The 13,086-nt window shown below is 38.6% G+C and overlaps 1 protein-coding gene across 1 annotated transcript; it reads left to right on the forward strand.

The window, feature by feature from the left end:
• Window positions 1–2,165: 2,165 nt before the first annotated feature.
• On the forward strand, window positions 2,166–6,293 carry sult5a1 (sulfotransferase family 5A, member 1). Its single transcript, XM_005937191.3, has 6 exons — window positions 2,166–2,534; window positions 3,110–3,321; window positions 4,466–4,592; window positions 4,689–4,780; window positions 4,997–5,177; window positions 5,988–6,293. Exons 1-6 carry the CDS (start codon window positions 2,396–2,398, stop codon window positions 6,098–6,100), a joined length of 864 nt encoding a protein of 287 aa, XP_005937253.1. The 5' UTR covers window positions 2,166–2,395; the 3' UTR covers window positions 6,101–6,293.
• Window positions 6,294–13,086: the final 6,793 nt, after the last annotated feature.

The raw sequence follows: 13,086 nt of genomic DNA on the forward strand, positions 1-13,086 counted from the left end.
ATGTTTACACAGCTACTTTCTCGCCTGAAAATATGTTAAAAGTTTATTTTGTGACCCAGAAAGATTAGTAAGAGTAATTTTAAAACTTAGTAGCGGCCGCCATTGTTGGAAACTGGAGTTTGGCTGGGATATGGTAGGCCATGAAGGACACACCCAACCCATCCTTCAAATTCGGGGAAAAGGAGGACTCATTTGTCGGCTGCATTCGGAGGAGTCTACGAATTTGGACAGCCTTCGGCGCGTCGCTGTGACGTAATCGGTCTACAAATGCGGCCTCAGGAGGATGCAGCTCATGAATTTGGACACGACCTCTGTCAGCTGACTGTTAGCAGAGCTAGTGACATCTCTGAAAACATCTGAGCACTTTTGCAAACATGTTCTATGTTGACAACCTGACCAGACAAGTGTCGCAGCAACGCAACAACACTAAAACACTATTAAAAGTGTAGTTGGTGACAGAAAAACGGGATATTTTACTTTACACCACCACCATTGCTGCCTGTTCATTCTGGGATACTTACTGGGCTTAAGCCCGGGGTCTTTTGGAGTGTAATTTTTTCATAGTTAGATGCCTGGCTGACAACTGTATAAAACAAAAAGTACACACAATACTCGAAGCACATAGTGCACACTGCCTGATATTGGTATGATCCGAGCTCAGGCACTAAGGACTTAGCGAGGGGGCGGGGCAGCTTCTGCCTGCGAGTGTGCTGTTGGAGAAGCGAGGACAGCTGAAGTTTGACCAGTTACCAAAGCAAATCATTCCTACTGTACAAATAATGTAAATGTGACGGTGTATCATGAAAGATTGATATCAAACTGATCACTTGACCCATTTTACGTTACTTGCTCTTCAAGTGAATCAACAAATGGCGAAATGAAAAGCCGAACAACAACAATGCTGTTTCTTTAAAGAGTCTTAGCTTACGTGTGTTTATTTCATATTTTCAGTTGTTTCCCTCCACGGCTAAATAAATCGGTTTCAGTAATGCAGTGATATACAAGAATGGACATAAGGAGCTTCTTTCAAAGAAAAAACTCTGGTAGATGTTATTTTATATATTATGCTTCGTATGTTGTAGTATATTTCTATGCAAAACAAGAGGAATTTCAACACACAGCAGTATATTCACAGTTTAAACCAGATATTTACATACACTTTATGGAAAACACAAGAACATTTTTTTACTGTACAACATCAATTTAGAGTAAACTTGTTTTGTTTTGGATAAATAAATATTGAAATATCTTTTGAATTCGTTAAATGTCAGAATAAAGAGAGCAAGCTGTCTATTTTTTATCACTTTCATCAGATTTAGGAGTACATTTAAGAGATGATAAGATGGCGCCGGTGAGGTCGGCTGCCGTCACGACTGCTCCGACCACTTTTTCTTTGTCTTTGTTTTTTAAGTTAGTTTTCAGCGTTTTTGACTGTGTACGTGACAAATAAAATTTGAATTTGAATTTGAATTTGAATTTACATATACACTAAGTTTATTTTTAAGAAGCTTCTGATAGGTTAGTAGAGTCCATGTGAGTAAATTGGTGGCACACCTGTGGATATAAGGCAAAACACAGAGCCTGTTTCTGTGACATGGGAAAATCAAGAGATGTCAACCAAAACACCAGGAAAAGAATGTGTGTGGCTCCATTTTGAATACAATTTGGTGATATTTACAATTAAGAAATACAGATAGTTTCTCTCTTGACTCTTAAAGTTAACAAACATGTTTTTTATTTGTTAACTTAATATCTAGTTTCAACTGTATATTTTATGATGTTGGTGTTTGGCTTGATTGTCAGCACAAAGAGGGAGGGAGAGAGAGAGAGAGAGAGAGAGAGGAACAGAGAGGGACAGAGAGAGAGAGAGACTGAAAGACTGGAGGCCATTGATAGCAGCTTATGGAGTGTTTTTCAGTGGTGAGTAATACTATATAGTCTCTTGTGTCCAAGTAGTTCATACATTTAAAGCTATAAAAGAAACCCATTGTACATTTTGAAAGCAGTCATTGAGAAAATGTACCACTTGTACTACTTTTCTTCTTTTGTCCCGTCAGTCTCTGTTTTTTAACATGTACAGATTTTCCCACGTTGCTGACTTAGCTGTTATTTCCTCTTTCAGTGTGAATACCTGCATACGATATTTGGAAATTACTGCAAGTAACCCCCACTGTCTGTGTGACACGTTAATTAGCGTTTCCTCTTTCTGCTTCAGTCTGTGTGGTCATTGTCTGTGTGTTCTCAACAAGAAAGACACATAACAGGAGAGCATAGAGGCAGAGAGGCAGGCGGAGCTACAGACAGACAGAGCTACAGAGCAGATCACAAAAAGGAGATTAGAGCAGAGGCAGCTGAAAGGATATCAAAAGCAGTAAATAGTTTGTTGAAGGTGGATATGGCCAGGTTAGATGTCACAGAGATGTTTCATGGCATTTCGTTTCCTGGACACCTGCACACTCAGGATTCCTTGAAATATGCTGTCAGCTTTCCATTTCTGGATACGGATATTCTCATAGTGTCTTATCCAAAATCAGGTAAGAGAGAACAAACTTCCAAAGATATACACACACACTCAGCATCTGCAAAGGTGACATGGGAGGGAATGCTGGGTAATAAACTTTCCATATATTTTCTGGCTGATGCATTTCCAGGATGTTTTTGAACTCTCAAATATATGTTAAGCAGTGCTTCACACACACACACACACACACACATAATCACATACACGTGTGTGTGTGTGTGTAGCACTGGCTATGAAAGGCAAATGATGTCTTGGAAAGCTTTGTCAAAATCTCATTAAGCCAAATGAAACAGCTCCTCGTGGAACCAGCTGAGCACACACACACACACACACACACACACACACACACACACACACACACACACACACACACACACACACACACACTCCAGTCTAACCAGACGAGCATGTTAAGCAACTCAGTGAAAACATGGTGACATAGATTGTGGTGAGTTTAGCAATTTACATAATAACTTCTTACTTTTCATTTTAAGCATTTCGCTGAGTTTGAGTAACTTTCGATGGTTTATATGACTGAATTTCATCAATGTGGGCTCATCAATGCCTCTCACTCATTCCTCTTAACAGGTACCACATGGCTACAGGAAGTTGTGACTCTCATACGCACCAGAGGGAACCCAGGGTTGTCCCAGACTGTTGAAAACTGGAAAAGAGCTCCTTGGTTGGAGCATTATTATAGCTCTGCTCTGCTGGAGGCCTTACCTACTACAGCTCGAGTCATCACTACACACCTGCCTCATCACCTGCTGGGCCCTGCCCTCCAGCACTCCAAAACCAAGGTCATTAAAGTGCACATTTAATTGATAGATTTATTCTAAACATTCGCCAGTGTTGGAGGCTGTTACCCACTGAGCCCATGCCTGCTCTCTGCAGCCTGGCTGACGTTAGCAGTTTGCTGCACCAAACTAGTCTAATAAGGGGATTTATAAAACTACTGACTCTGCTGACTATTTAAGACCTAATACTGAAAGCATAACGTGCCGGCATCAGATCTTTAAAATGTGCATGTGTATTTTTAACACAATGAGACAAGTTAATACATTTATCAAGCCAAATAATGTCCAATTTGTAATGTCATGCATTCATTTAAAAATAATTCCTACAGGACATTATTAATTATTTTGTGGTAGATCCGAACAACAAACAACACTTCTTTATCTGATCAGGCAGAGTGTCCAGTTGACTGTAGTGTGGAAGCTTAACTTAACTCCACTGGTTTGGCTGGTTTATATACTGATTTGACAGATACCCTATACTGATGTACACAGTAAGCTGAGTTTTGACTTTTATTTGTTGTTGTTGTTTTTACTAGTTATGGTATTATTTACACTTTGTCTGTCAGATAACACAACTAGTTGATTTTTCTGCTGTAAATCTCATTATTAAGCTGTATCTCAGTAATTGTGTATTTTTTCTTTTAAAGCAAAAACACAAATCACAGAGAAACATTTCAAGATTGACAGCTTTTTCTGAAAAAGCACTGTCATCCAGACTTGACAGACTTTTAGGTGCCATGAATTTAACTGATAAATATTTGTGTTTTCTGTTTTTGTTTCCATTGTGGGAAAGCGTCTAATTCTACTTAACAATCTTGACTGCTGATAGAAGTCTAGGGATGATTTCTTGAGCGTAAAGGACAAAGCATAATTTCTTATTAAGTAAAGAGACCACACCCAGCTATGACACTGTGGGTCAGCTGTCCAGTTAAATTAAAATCTCTGAAAATGGGGGACTATGTTTAAAGGTCTCTGCAATTTCTACAGTTATTGCAAAACTTTTGTGAAACTCCTGGAGTAAAAGCACATAGTCTGATTTAAAATCCTCTGTGGTTGTGCACAGAGGGAAAGATTACCACAAAAAGGATCAACTAAATATTTATGGACATAACTGTGAGTAAACTTAACAACACATGTCATGTCACAGGTCATCTATGTGAGCAGAAATCCTAAAGATGTGGTCGTGTCCTTTTACCACTTCCACAAAATGGCCAACTTCCTCCCTGAGCCTCATTCATTTCCAGATTTTTTGGACCGATTCCTGGATGAAACAGGTGAGGGTGACTGTTTTGCTTGTTGTATCATTGTGCAGCTACAAGTTTCAATCTGATCAGATGTGCAGTATTTCTTCACGCGCTTGTTTGTTTCAGTTTCTTTCGGTTCCTGGTTTGACCACATTAAAGGCTGGACCAGTCAGATTAATAGCAATCTGCTTCACATCACCTATGAAGAAATGTCGCTGGTAAATTATTGCATCACAGCTAAGCACACTATCCCCTGTAAAATATTCATTTGCTTTGTTCCCTGGTCACAAAGTCAGACGCAGGTCTGAAAAGTGGAAGTACACTTCTTCAAACTGAACCCTATGGCTCATTACATAATTATTTAGCATTTCAAGTAGGTCTCTCATGTCAGTGAAGTGAGGAAATTTAAATTGCACTCTTCTTCCTGCTGCCAGGACCTGCACGGCACCATAAAGAAAATAAGCTCGTTCCTTCAGTGTCCCCTGGTGGAGGACGAGGTCAACAACTGCGTGAAACACTGCAGCTTCAGCAGCATGAAGGAAAACAAGATGATCAACTACACTCTCGTCCCTCAGGAAATAATGGACCACAGCAAGGGCTCCTTCATGAGAAAAGGCAAGTTCTGCTGAACTGTAAGCAGATTAGATGTCTGAGAGTGTCTTAATGTGACCAAAATAGTAGCTGCAAAAATGCAACTTGCTGATAATCTACTGACAGACTTTTGAGAGCTATGACACATTGAGAGCTCTCATCAGTGTGTCATAGGGCATGATAGACGAATCTTAGAGGTCTCAAGAAAATAAAAGGAAATGGAGGAAAATTTATGTTCTCAGTAGCTTTGCTTTTTGCATCATTTCATCTTCATGATAATTATCTTCAAAATAAGTAATGAGAGAAAAACTGTCTGTTTGGTTTAGCTGCACAGTTCACCGTTCCTGTTCACACTAAACGGTCTAAGTGTTTTTAATTTCCTTTCAACTGAATAACAACTTCACCCAGCCTAACCACAACCTGTTCACAATACCGCCATCTAGAAGGAGATATACAGAAATATCACCTTTGGTCTTCTGGCTGTGAAACTATTCAATTAATATTTAATGACTCAATTATAGACATTTGAATTTTTGAAATTGTCCCTTTTTTACTAGCATAAAATGACGAGGTAATTATTCAGTCTTCAATAGTCCTATTCAGTCTTGTCATACATAAAGGTTCAACTGAATGGTAACTCTTTAATATAAAACACAGTACTACCCAGTAAACTATAACCAAATCCCTTTTTAAAATACATTTCTGATTTATATTTGAAAATCACGTCTTTGTTGGCCTTCAGACAACAGTTTTGATGGCTAAGGAACCAAACAGGACAAAAAAAAAAAGATCATTTTGACTTTTCTCTCTCTGTCTTTCCTTTTTGCAATGCAGGTAAAGTGGGAGACTGGAAAAACATGTTCACAGAGGAGGACAGTAGAAAATTTGAAACAGTCTTCACCTCAAAGATGATGGAGAACAGCACTTTAGAGTTTGTGTGGGAGTAGTGGTCCTACAGACCACGAGAGTATAGATCACATCAACTGATCCCTTTCAAACTAGTTAATCCTTTATGTGTGGATTACAGTATATGTTAACCCTTCACTTGTTTTGTGATAATTATGTTTTGAATTCTTTAATTATATTGTTCATGTGAAACCTACAGTGATGCTTTTGAGGTTGTCTTCTTCTTCTTTTTCTCCTTTGTAAGTTATAAATAGATTAATAAAGCTTATATGCTTGAATGTGTCATGTCATTTTTGTTTCCTTGGTTCAAAACAAGTGGCACTTTACACTTCAGGCTAAGAAGTTGACAGTTACGTAACCATGACAACAAAGAGCAGAGGGAGAAGTCCAGGTGACAGGGTTTAACATAAAGCTCTTCGCCCCCATGCCTGAGTCGTCCTTGTGTGTCCTTTTACTTCAAACACCTCACCTCTGTTTAAGCAGATTTATATGCATAAAAAAGTAATTTTATTCAAACATCAGGTATCTGTATGATTTGGATTTGAATTTTTGAAGCACAACCACGCTTTAGACTTTTTAAGCAGTCTCTTTAGTCTGTATGTATTTATGTCTGTGTAACAAGTGTGCGTTTGGGTCCTCTCCTGCCTGCCACACAGCCGAATCATGACAGTTAGTGTGCAAGAATCTGCGTTTCGGCTACTTCATTGAGTGCGTTGCGTGCACCTTTAAATCGAGACGTCATCTGGCCTGATTTGAAAGAAACCATTCAAACTCAAGCTTGAAAAACCTTGAAGCTGTGAAAGCCCCCTAATGAAAGAATCATCACTTCTGAATGCAGTTAAGGTTTGTTGGAGGTTTGTTGGAGGTTTATTGGAAAGTGAGCCAAATGAGAGAAAGAAAACTATGCTTAGGCCTTCTGCCTTTGATTGTGAGATAAATATGTCTTGCAGAACATTCAATAAATTTTGGATTGATTTATCTTTACCATTTATTAGGGATACACATTTCCCTCTGTTTATAAAAGATGCTGGCCTCTTCTTCGTCTTTCACCTTCTGTCACTGATTATTTCGATTTTTGTCACAACGTCCTGAATATTCAAATTGACAAGGGCACACATGTGCTGCTATATCAGCTGCTGATAAAGCCCCATACACAGCCCCACATGCAAACACCGGTGATTGAAGCTCTCGAGCTGTTGTTGTGCACACAGGCTCACACATTTTGGTCATGTGAGAATTCACTTCACACCTCTCGTACCCCTCTCTGACTCTGCTGAGGGCAAGGAGGTTGAAGGGTAAAGCTGCTGCCAGTGTTAAACGGTTTAAACACAGCAGGACTTTTAAAAAATTGGATTTTTCTTCATTTAGCCTCATATTAATCATTATCAATGATGATGGCAGAGTGTTTTGGCAAGGACAAGATGTTTGGCTGACACAAAGGTTGCTGTAAGCTGTAATTAGCCCACACATTCTGAGATTTATATTTTGTTCTTAGATCAAAGATTTTATAGACACATTTATAGACAATCTACTTATATTCAAGATGTTTAACATGAGTTATGGCCTGCTCTGGATGTTATGAGATGGACCATCTGTTTTTGAGTAGTTGGCCTCCATTCCTGGAGGAGTGCAGCATGCGGCTGTGCAATGCTGGTTGGTTGTGGCTTTCTTTAAACATGTTGACGCTGCATCTCCCAGGCATGTTCAGTAGGAGGCTTACTGAGAGTAAATCCTGGCCAAGGAAGTATTTGGATGTGCTCCTGATCCAGAAAGGTCTTTACTACTCTGGCAGTGTGGAAGTGGGGATTCTGCCTCACATGTTGATGTGGTAAACTGAACCAAGTCTCAGATGTGCAGGTGAGTTACTTTGTGTTTGGTAAATAAACGACTACTACTATGACAAGAATGTAGTAATTTAGTCTATGCTAAAACCGGTAATAGGAAGAATAAGTCAGGAAGAGGTCGTACTCTATGTGGTAATGAATGGATTGATGATCCTGATATTTAAAAATTCAATATTAGACTAAACAGGTTCTTGTTGTTAAGCATCATCTCATATTGATTCTCTATATTTCGCTGTTTAGCTACAGTATCCTATAGATTTGGTGGCTATTAAAGGAAACACATATTACATCACACTGATACAAACAACATGTGCATCCTCCAGTCTGATAAAAGAAATATTCTCCTTCTTGGTCCTATGTGAATATCTCCCTAAAACTTGAATAATTGGTTGTGCCACATGCAGCAAAAACTACAAAAAGACATTTGTTATAATTGGCAATTAATCTTTCATCATGGTGGAATTTTGGCCCACTCTTCTTTGTAGAATTGTTTCAGTTCAGCCACACTGGAGGGTTTTTGTGCATGAACCTGCTTAAGGTCACCCCAAAGGATCTTGAAGAGACCACTTGTTGTTGTCCTGCATAAGTCAAGTGTGTTTGAGCTTCAGGGTATAAACTGATGGCTACACATTCTCCTTCAGGATTTTCTGGTAGAAGATGCTTAAGATTCTGCGCAGAGTAAACTTCTCCCTGTTACTATTATCCTCGCTCTGCAAGCCTCTGCTAAAACCCTCCCTCAGGAAAAAAAGTGTTCTCTAAACACATGTCTAAGCTTTATATATGATTTTCGGTCTACAATGACTTAGTATCAACTTATTATCCAAACTTCAAAGGCAATACACAGCTGAGTCATGACAACTGGTTGTACTCTGGGCAGGAAGGCGTGACAGTTCTGGCATTTGCATGGCATTTAATACCCATTAGGTCCATCATCCCTCCCCATTGTGTCAGAACCTGAGAAGGCACAGCTGCAGAGGACTCAGAGTATTTCAGTTCCTCTCTAAACCACACAGTATTTTAAAGAAGAACATACTGGTTCCCGTCAAGAAGTAGAGTGTAAGTAAAAACAAAAATAACGGTGTGATGTGAAAGACTTTAGGCACCAGTGATTTGCATGGAGCCTTAAATACTTTTGTCTGGCCTAACCTATCTCTCTAACTTGAGCTCAAGCAGGCCTGTGGTTACAGCAGTTGCCCAATGATTTCTTCTTTTTCCCCCCTTGCACTGATAGTTGATGTTGCGTCTTTAATATTGGGCCACAGTCTTGCGCAAAGATGCTTTATCATGTGCAAGGGCCAGAAATCAAACTGCCAACCCTACAAACAGTGAACAAATCACTTTACCCTTACATAACATTACTTTAGAGTGTTTTTCTTTATTTTACTATCATTAGTAGCAGTTTTTCAAAGATAACTGTATTTTTTAGCCTGTTTCCTAAATGCTTTTACATGAGAGCAATCCATATGTCACCAGTGACATAATGCCAGGACTGTTGATATTATTTAATAATTTGTTTATTTTATGATTTAAAAATGTTAGCTGTATGACCTTTAACCTATGGTACATTGTTATCTGGATTATTACATTCAAAATGGCATATGTTTAAACATAAATACATACAAGCATGAATAAATGTCACAATATTTGACTACAGTACCTGAGTGAAAATATGTAGTTACTTTCCTCCACTCAATAGAGGCATCATCAACGCATTAAAAAAGGGGCTACCCATGGTAATTTGAGCTCTATAGCATATTTAAAAGCAACAAGGTTGACTACAAAGCAATAGAGTTTTAAGACAGAGTTTAAAAGACTGTAGAGACTTTTCAGTATGAATATTGAGCGGAAGGTTGTTCCACAGTCTCGTGGCTGTAACTGCAAAAGCGGATCCTCTCCGCGCTTAATTTGAGACCTCAGCTCTATTAAGAGATTCAGGCTAGATGACATCACTCCAGCACTAAAATATCTATTTGATGAATTCAGTCGAGGTGTCAGTAAAGCATGATAATTATCACGTATAAGAATATATGTAAAAACTGAATACAGACATGGATACTCTTTAATGGATTTTAATGATTCTGAAAAAAAGAGAAATCAGGAGGATAGATACTGGCATTTCAGCACAAAGACTGGTTTATATTTTAATCTTACAGTTGTTTTGATGGCTGACTCTATTATTTCCTGATAAAATCTGAAGGGAAGTGTCCAAGCAAGCACGTCTACCACGAATAAGGCTATCTATGATTAACAAATGACAGGAAAAAAAATCCTGCTCTATTATTGCCTTATCGAAAAACGTGCATTGCAGTGAATATGGCAATGGTCAGTGAAGCCTAAAAGGATTCTGTTTCCCAGTTACCCACGACAACAGAGTACATAAACCAGCAGCTGAGTACACAACGCACTTCTAACTGACTGACTGACTTAGAAAATAGCTTTATTTTGCAGAACTGGTGTCACAAAGACCCATTCGTTCCCATGAAGATTAAATTTACAGAGTAAATTTGCCTTGAAACTGAGTTCCTGTTTGTTGTGACAAATAAGCAGGACGGGAACTACAGGAACAGGGCTGTGTTGGGAAGTCTGAATAAAGAGCTTGAATAAAAATGACTAGACGACAACAATAATGACTTCCTGTCAAGATGAACCCATATGAGTTCAGGACCTGCTAAAACTTTGAACTGAATTTTACGTGTGACACCTCTTTTCATTTGGCCTCATGCCCCACGGTTCATCAGATGTGACATATAAACCTCCAAAATCTTGTCTCATCTTTAAAAGTTTGGTGTTTTTACAGAACTTGGGTAACAAATATTCAGTAAAGTGGCAGTTGAGAGCAGTGAATATTTTAACATGAATGATAGTCTACTTCTGCTGTAGATGCAGTTAAAAAAACTGAATTCAGTTTAAGAACTAATGCATATGATTGTATAAACTAAACAAAAATGTAAGTATGCATTTAAAAAAAATGTCCATGTTAATTCTACAGCTGTGACCTATGCTGGTGCTTTCAGGGGTGATGGAGTCAGACAGAGCACTCCCTGACACTGGTAGAGAGTAATGGTGTTTGACAGGGATATTAATATTTTAACAGCCATGGAGAAGAACTCCTTGCACTCTGCTGCAGATCAGATAAAAAAAAAAAAGTACTTTTTAACTCTCTGGATTTTTATTTCAGCTAAAAAAAGGTCAAAGCATTAAATGATTTTGCGCACACTTCAGCGAGCAGCTTAAGGGGTAGAACTTCTTTTTCTATTGTTCCTGCCAGGGACTGTCAGCATGCCAGACAAGTGAGCTGTTATAAGATCGTGAAGTGATTTACAGACGTGGAATTAGTATAAAAACAGTCAGACCACCAAAGAAAGGACTGTAAATTCATGTTTTCTTCTCTTAATCGTGAGCTTTCAAGGGAAAGTCCTGGCCATGGGAAGCTCCTTCCATTTGTGGTACGATGAATGGTAGGTGTCAGTAATAAGGATAAATATCTTTGATGTCTCGTTTCAGGGGCAGTATGTTGGTACAGTGAGGCAGTTTGGTTTAAACCTCCTAGTCACCTGCAGTCTTTTAGAGCAGAGGTACCAAAGAGTTTGAGTTCTCTCCTGGTACCACGTCTTCACCTCCTACAGTCCCAAAACATAAGAGTTAGTTTAGTTGTTGCTTTGATTTCAAACTGTTTAGACATCAAAGTGTTTGGTTGAAACATGTACAGAAGGAGTGAAGATATATTGTCAAGTTTCGTGCTATGTGTGGCAGAAAAGGCCCCAAATGGATTTGTTAAATGAAAACGCATAGCTTTCAACAAAAAACAGAAGCAAACAGAGGGCTTAAAAACATGGGAGGATATAAGGGCAGCGTGGCAACACATGTATGTATTGGTATATTAGATGACAGGCTATCAAAATAAAACAGGAAGTAACAAACAAGGTAAACAAACATGGAGATGAGACTGACTTTTGCATCACTTCACGCTTCCTGGATGCCTCTATTGGAAATGTTGGAGAGAATATGATTTTTGACTGTCTTGGGTTGACTTATAAGTTTTTCTTTTCTTTTTTTTCCTGGTAAAATCCTGCTCTCCTCCTTTTTTAAGATAAAGTAACTAAAGAAAATCACCATAATTAGAAATGCATGGAGGAAGAAATGAGAAGAAGGAAGAGAATCACAATATTTCATTTCTTGAGCAATTTCCTAAAAGCCAGCAGCAGTTTCCATCGTGGAGGCTGGGGACTATGGCAAGCAGATGAAATGACTCACTTATATATTTGAGATGATAGTAATAAAGACCATCAGTCTCATTATGCCTGTCTCCTTGACCTAAACTTGTTTGTCTTTACAATACAATGAAAAAGATTCCAAGGTATAAAATCAATCATCTCTCCTCCACACTTTGATTTTTCCTTCTGTTTTATCTTTGCTATCACATTGAATCAACTAGACAGGCGGCTGTCGTCATATCACTGTTCAGGGCATTTGTTGTTGAGACAGTTCGTGATTTGCGGCAGAGTGAACACACCTGCCAGACAAAAATATCTTTGAAGTCTTGCTGCTCTAGGTGAAAGAAAAAAAAAATGTGGAGGCAACACTTAAAGTCCTCAAATTCTGAATTGGGTTATTTTCTTTTGATTTATTGTTAACTTTTGCTTTCACGCTGATGACTGCACATGATGAAATGTAGACTCAACCTTTGAAGCTCTTAAGTCTCTTTTCAGAATGGGCAACAGGGAAACTTCACGTCTGCACAGAGCAGTTCCTCATGAGGACACATTATTAACCTAACACCTGTATCAGCAATGATGTCTCACATCATTGTGTTTAAGGAAAGTAGACAAAATAAAATTCAGTTTTTGAAAGTCAGTAAAAGATGATACGGCGCATTCTCAATACAACATAATTTTTCTTTCATAAATTATGGCCCTTTTAGAAACATCAAGGAGGACAATAAAAGGTTATTGGTTTCACAAACAAATCTGACCCATGCTCATAATTTCTTTTTTTAAGAAGCTGAGATGGATCAGCAGGACTTGGTGGCTACATCCGTATTTGCATAGTCACTGGTCCAAAGGTTGTGCACCCATTTGTCCTTTTACATCATTTCATAACTAGTTGATATTGGCAACATCTATTCACCACATAACCAGCCAAAAGTCTCAGACTGACAGCTTAGCTAAAAGGAAGCAGTTTTA

This window comes from Haplochromis burtoni, unplaced genomic scaffold, assembly GCF_018398535.1.
Source record: "Haplochromis burtoni strain Fernald_Lab_line unplaced genomic scaffold, NCSU_Asbu1 Contig_59, whole genome shotgun sequence".
Classification (NCBI taxonomy): Eukaryota; Metazoa; Chordata; class Actinopteri; order Cichliformes; family Cichlidae; genus Haplochromis; species Haplochromis burtoni.

Excerpts from the sequence above, each read along its gene's own strand:
- sult5a1 (XM_005937191.3), top strand. The coding sequence starts at position 2,396 with ATGGCCAGGTTAGATGTCACAGAGATGTTTCATGGCATTTCGTTTCCT. Across the intron at positions 2,535-3,109 it reads AGTGTCTTATCCAAAATCAG|GTACCACATGGCTACAGGAA; the intron begins GTAAGAGAGAAC and ends TCCTCTTAACAG. Across the intron at positions 4,781-4,996 it reads CCTATGAAGAAATGTCGCTG|GACCTGCACGGCACCATAAA; the intron begins GTAAATTATTGC and ends TCCTGCTGCCAG.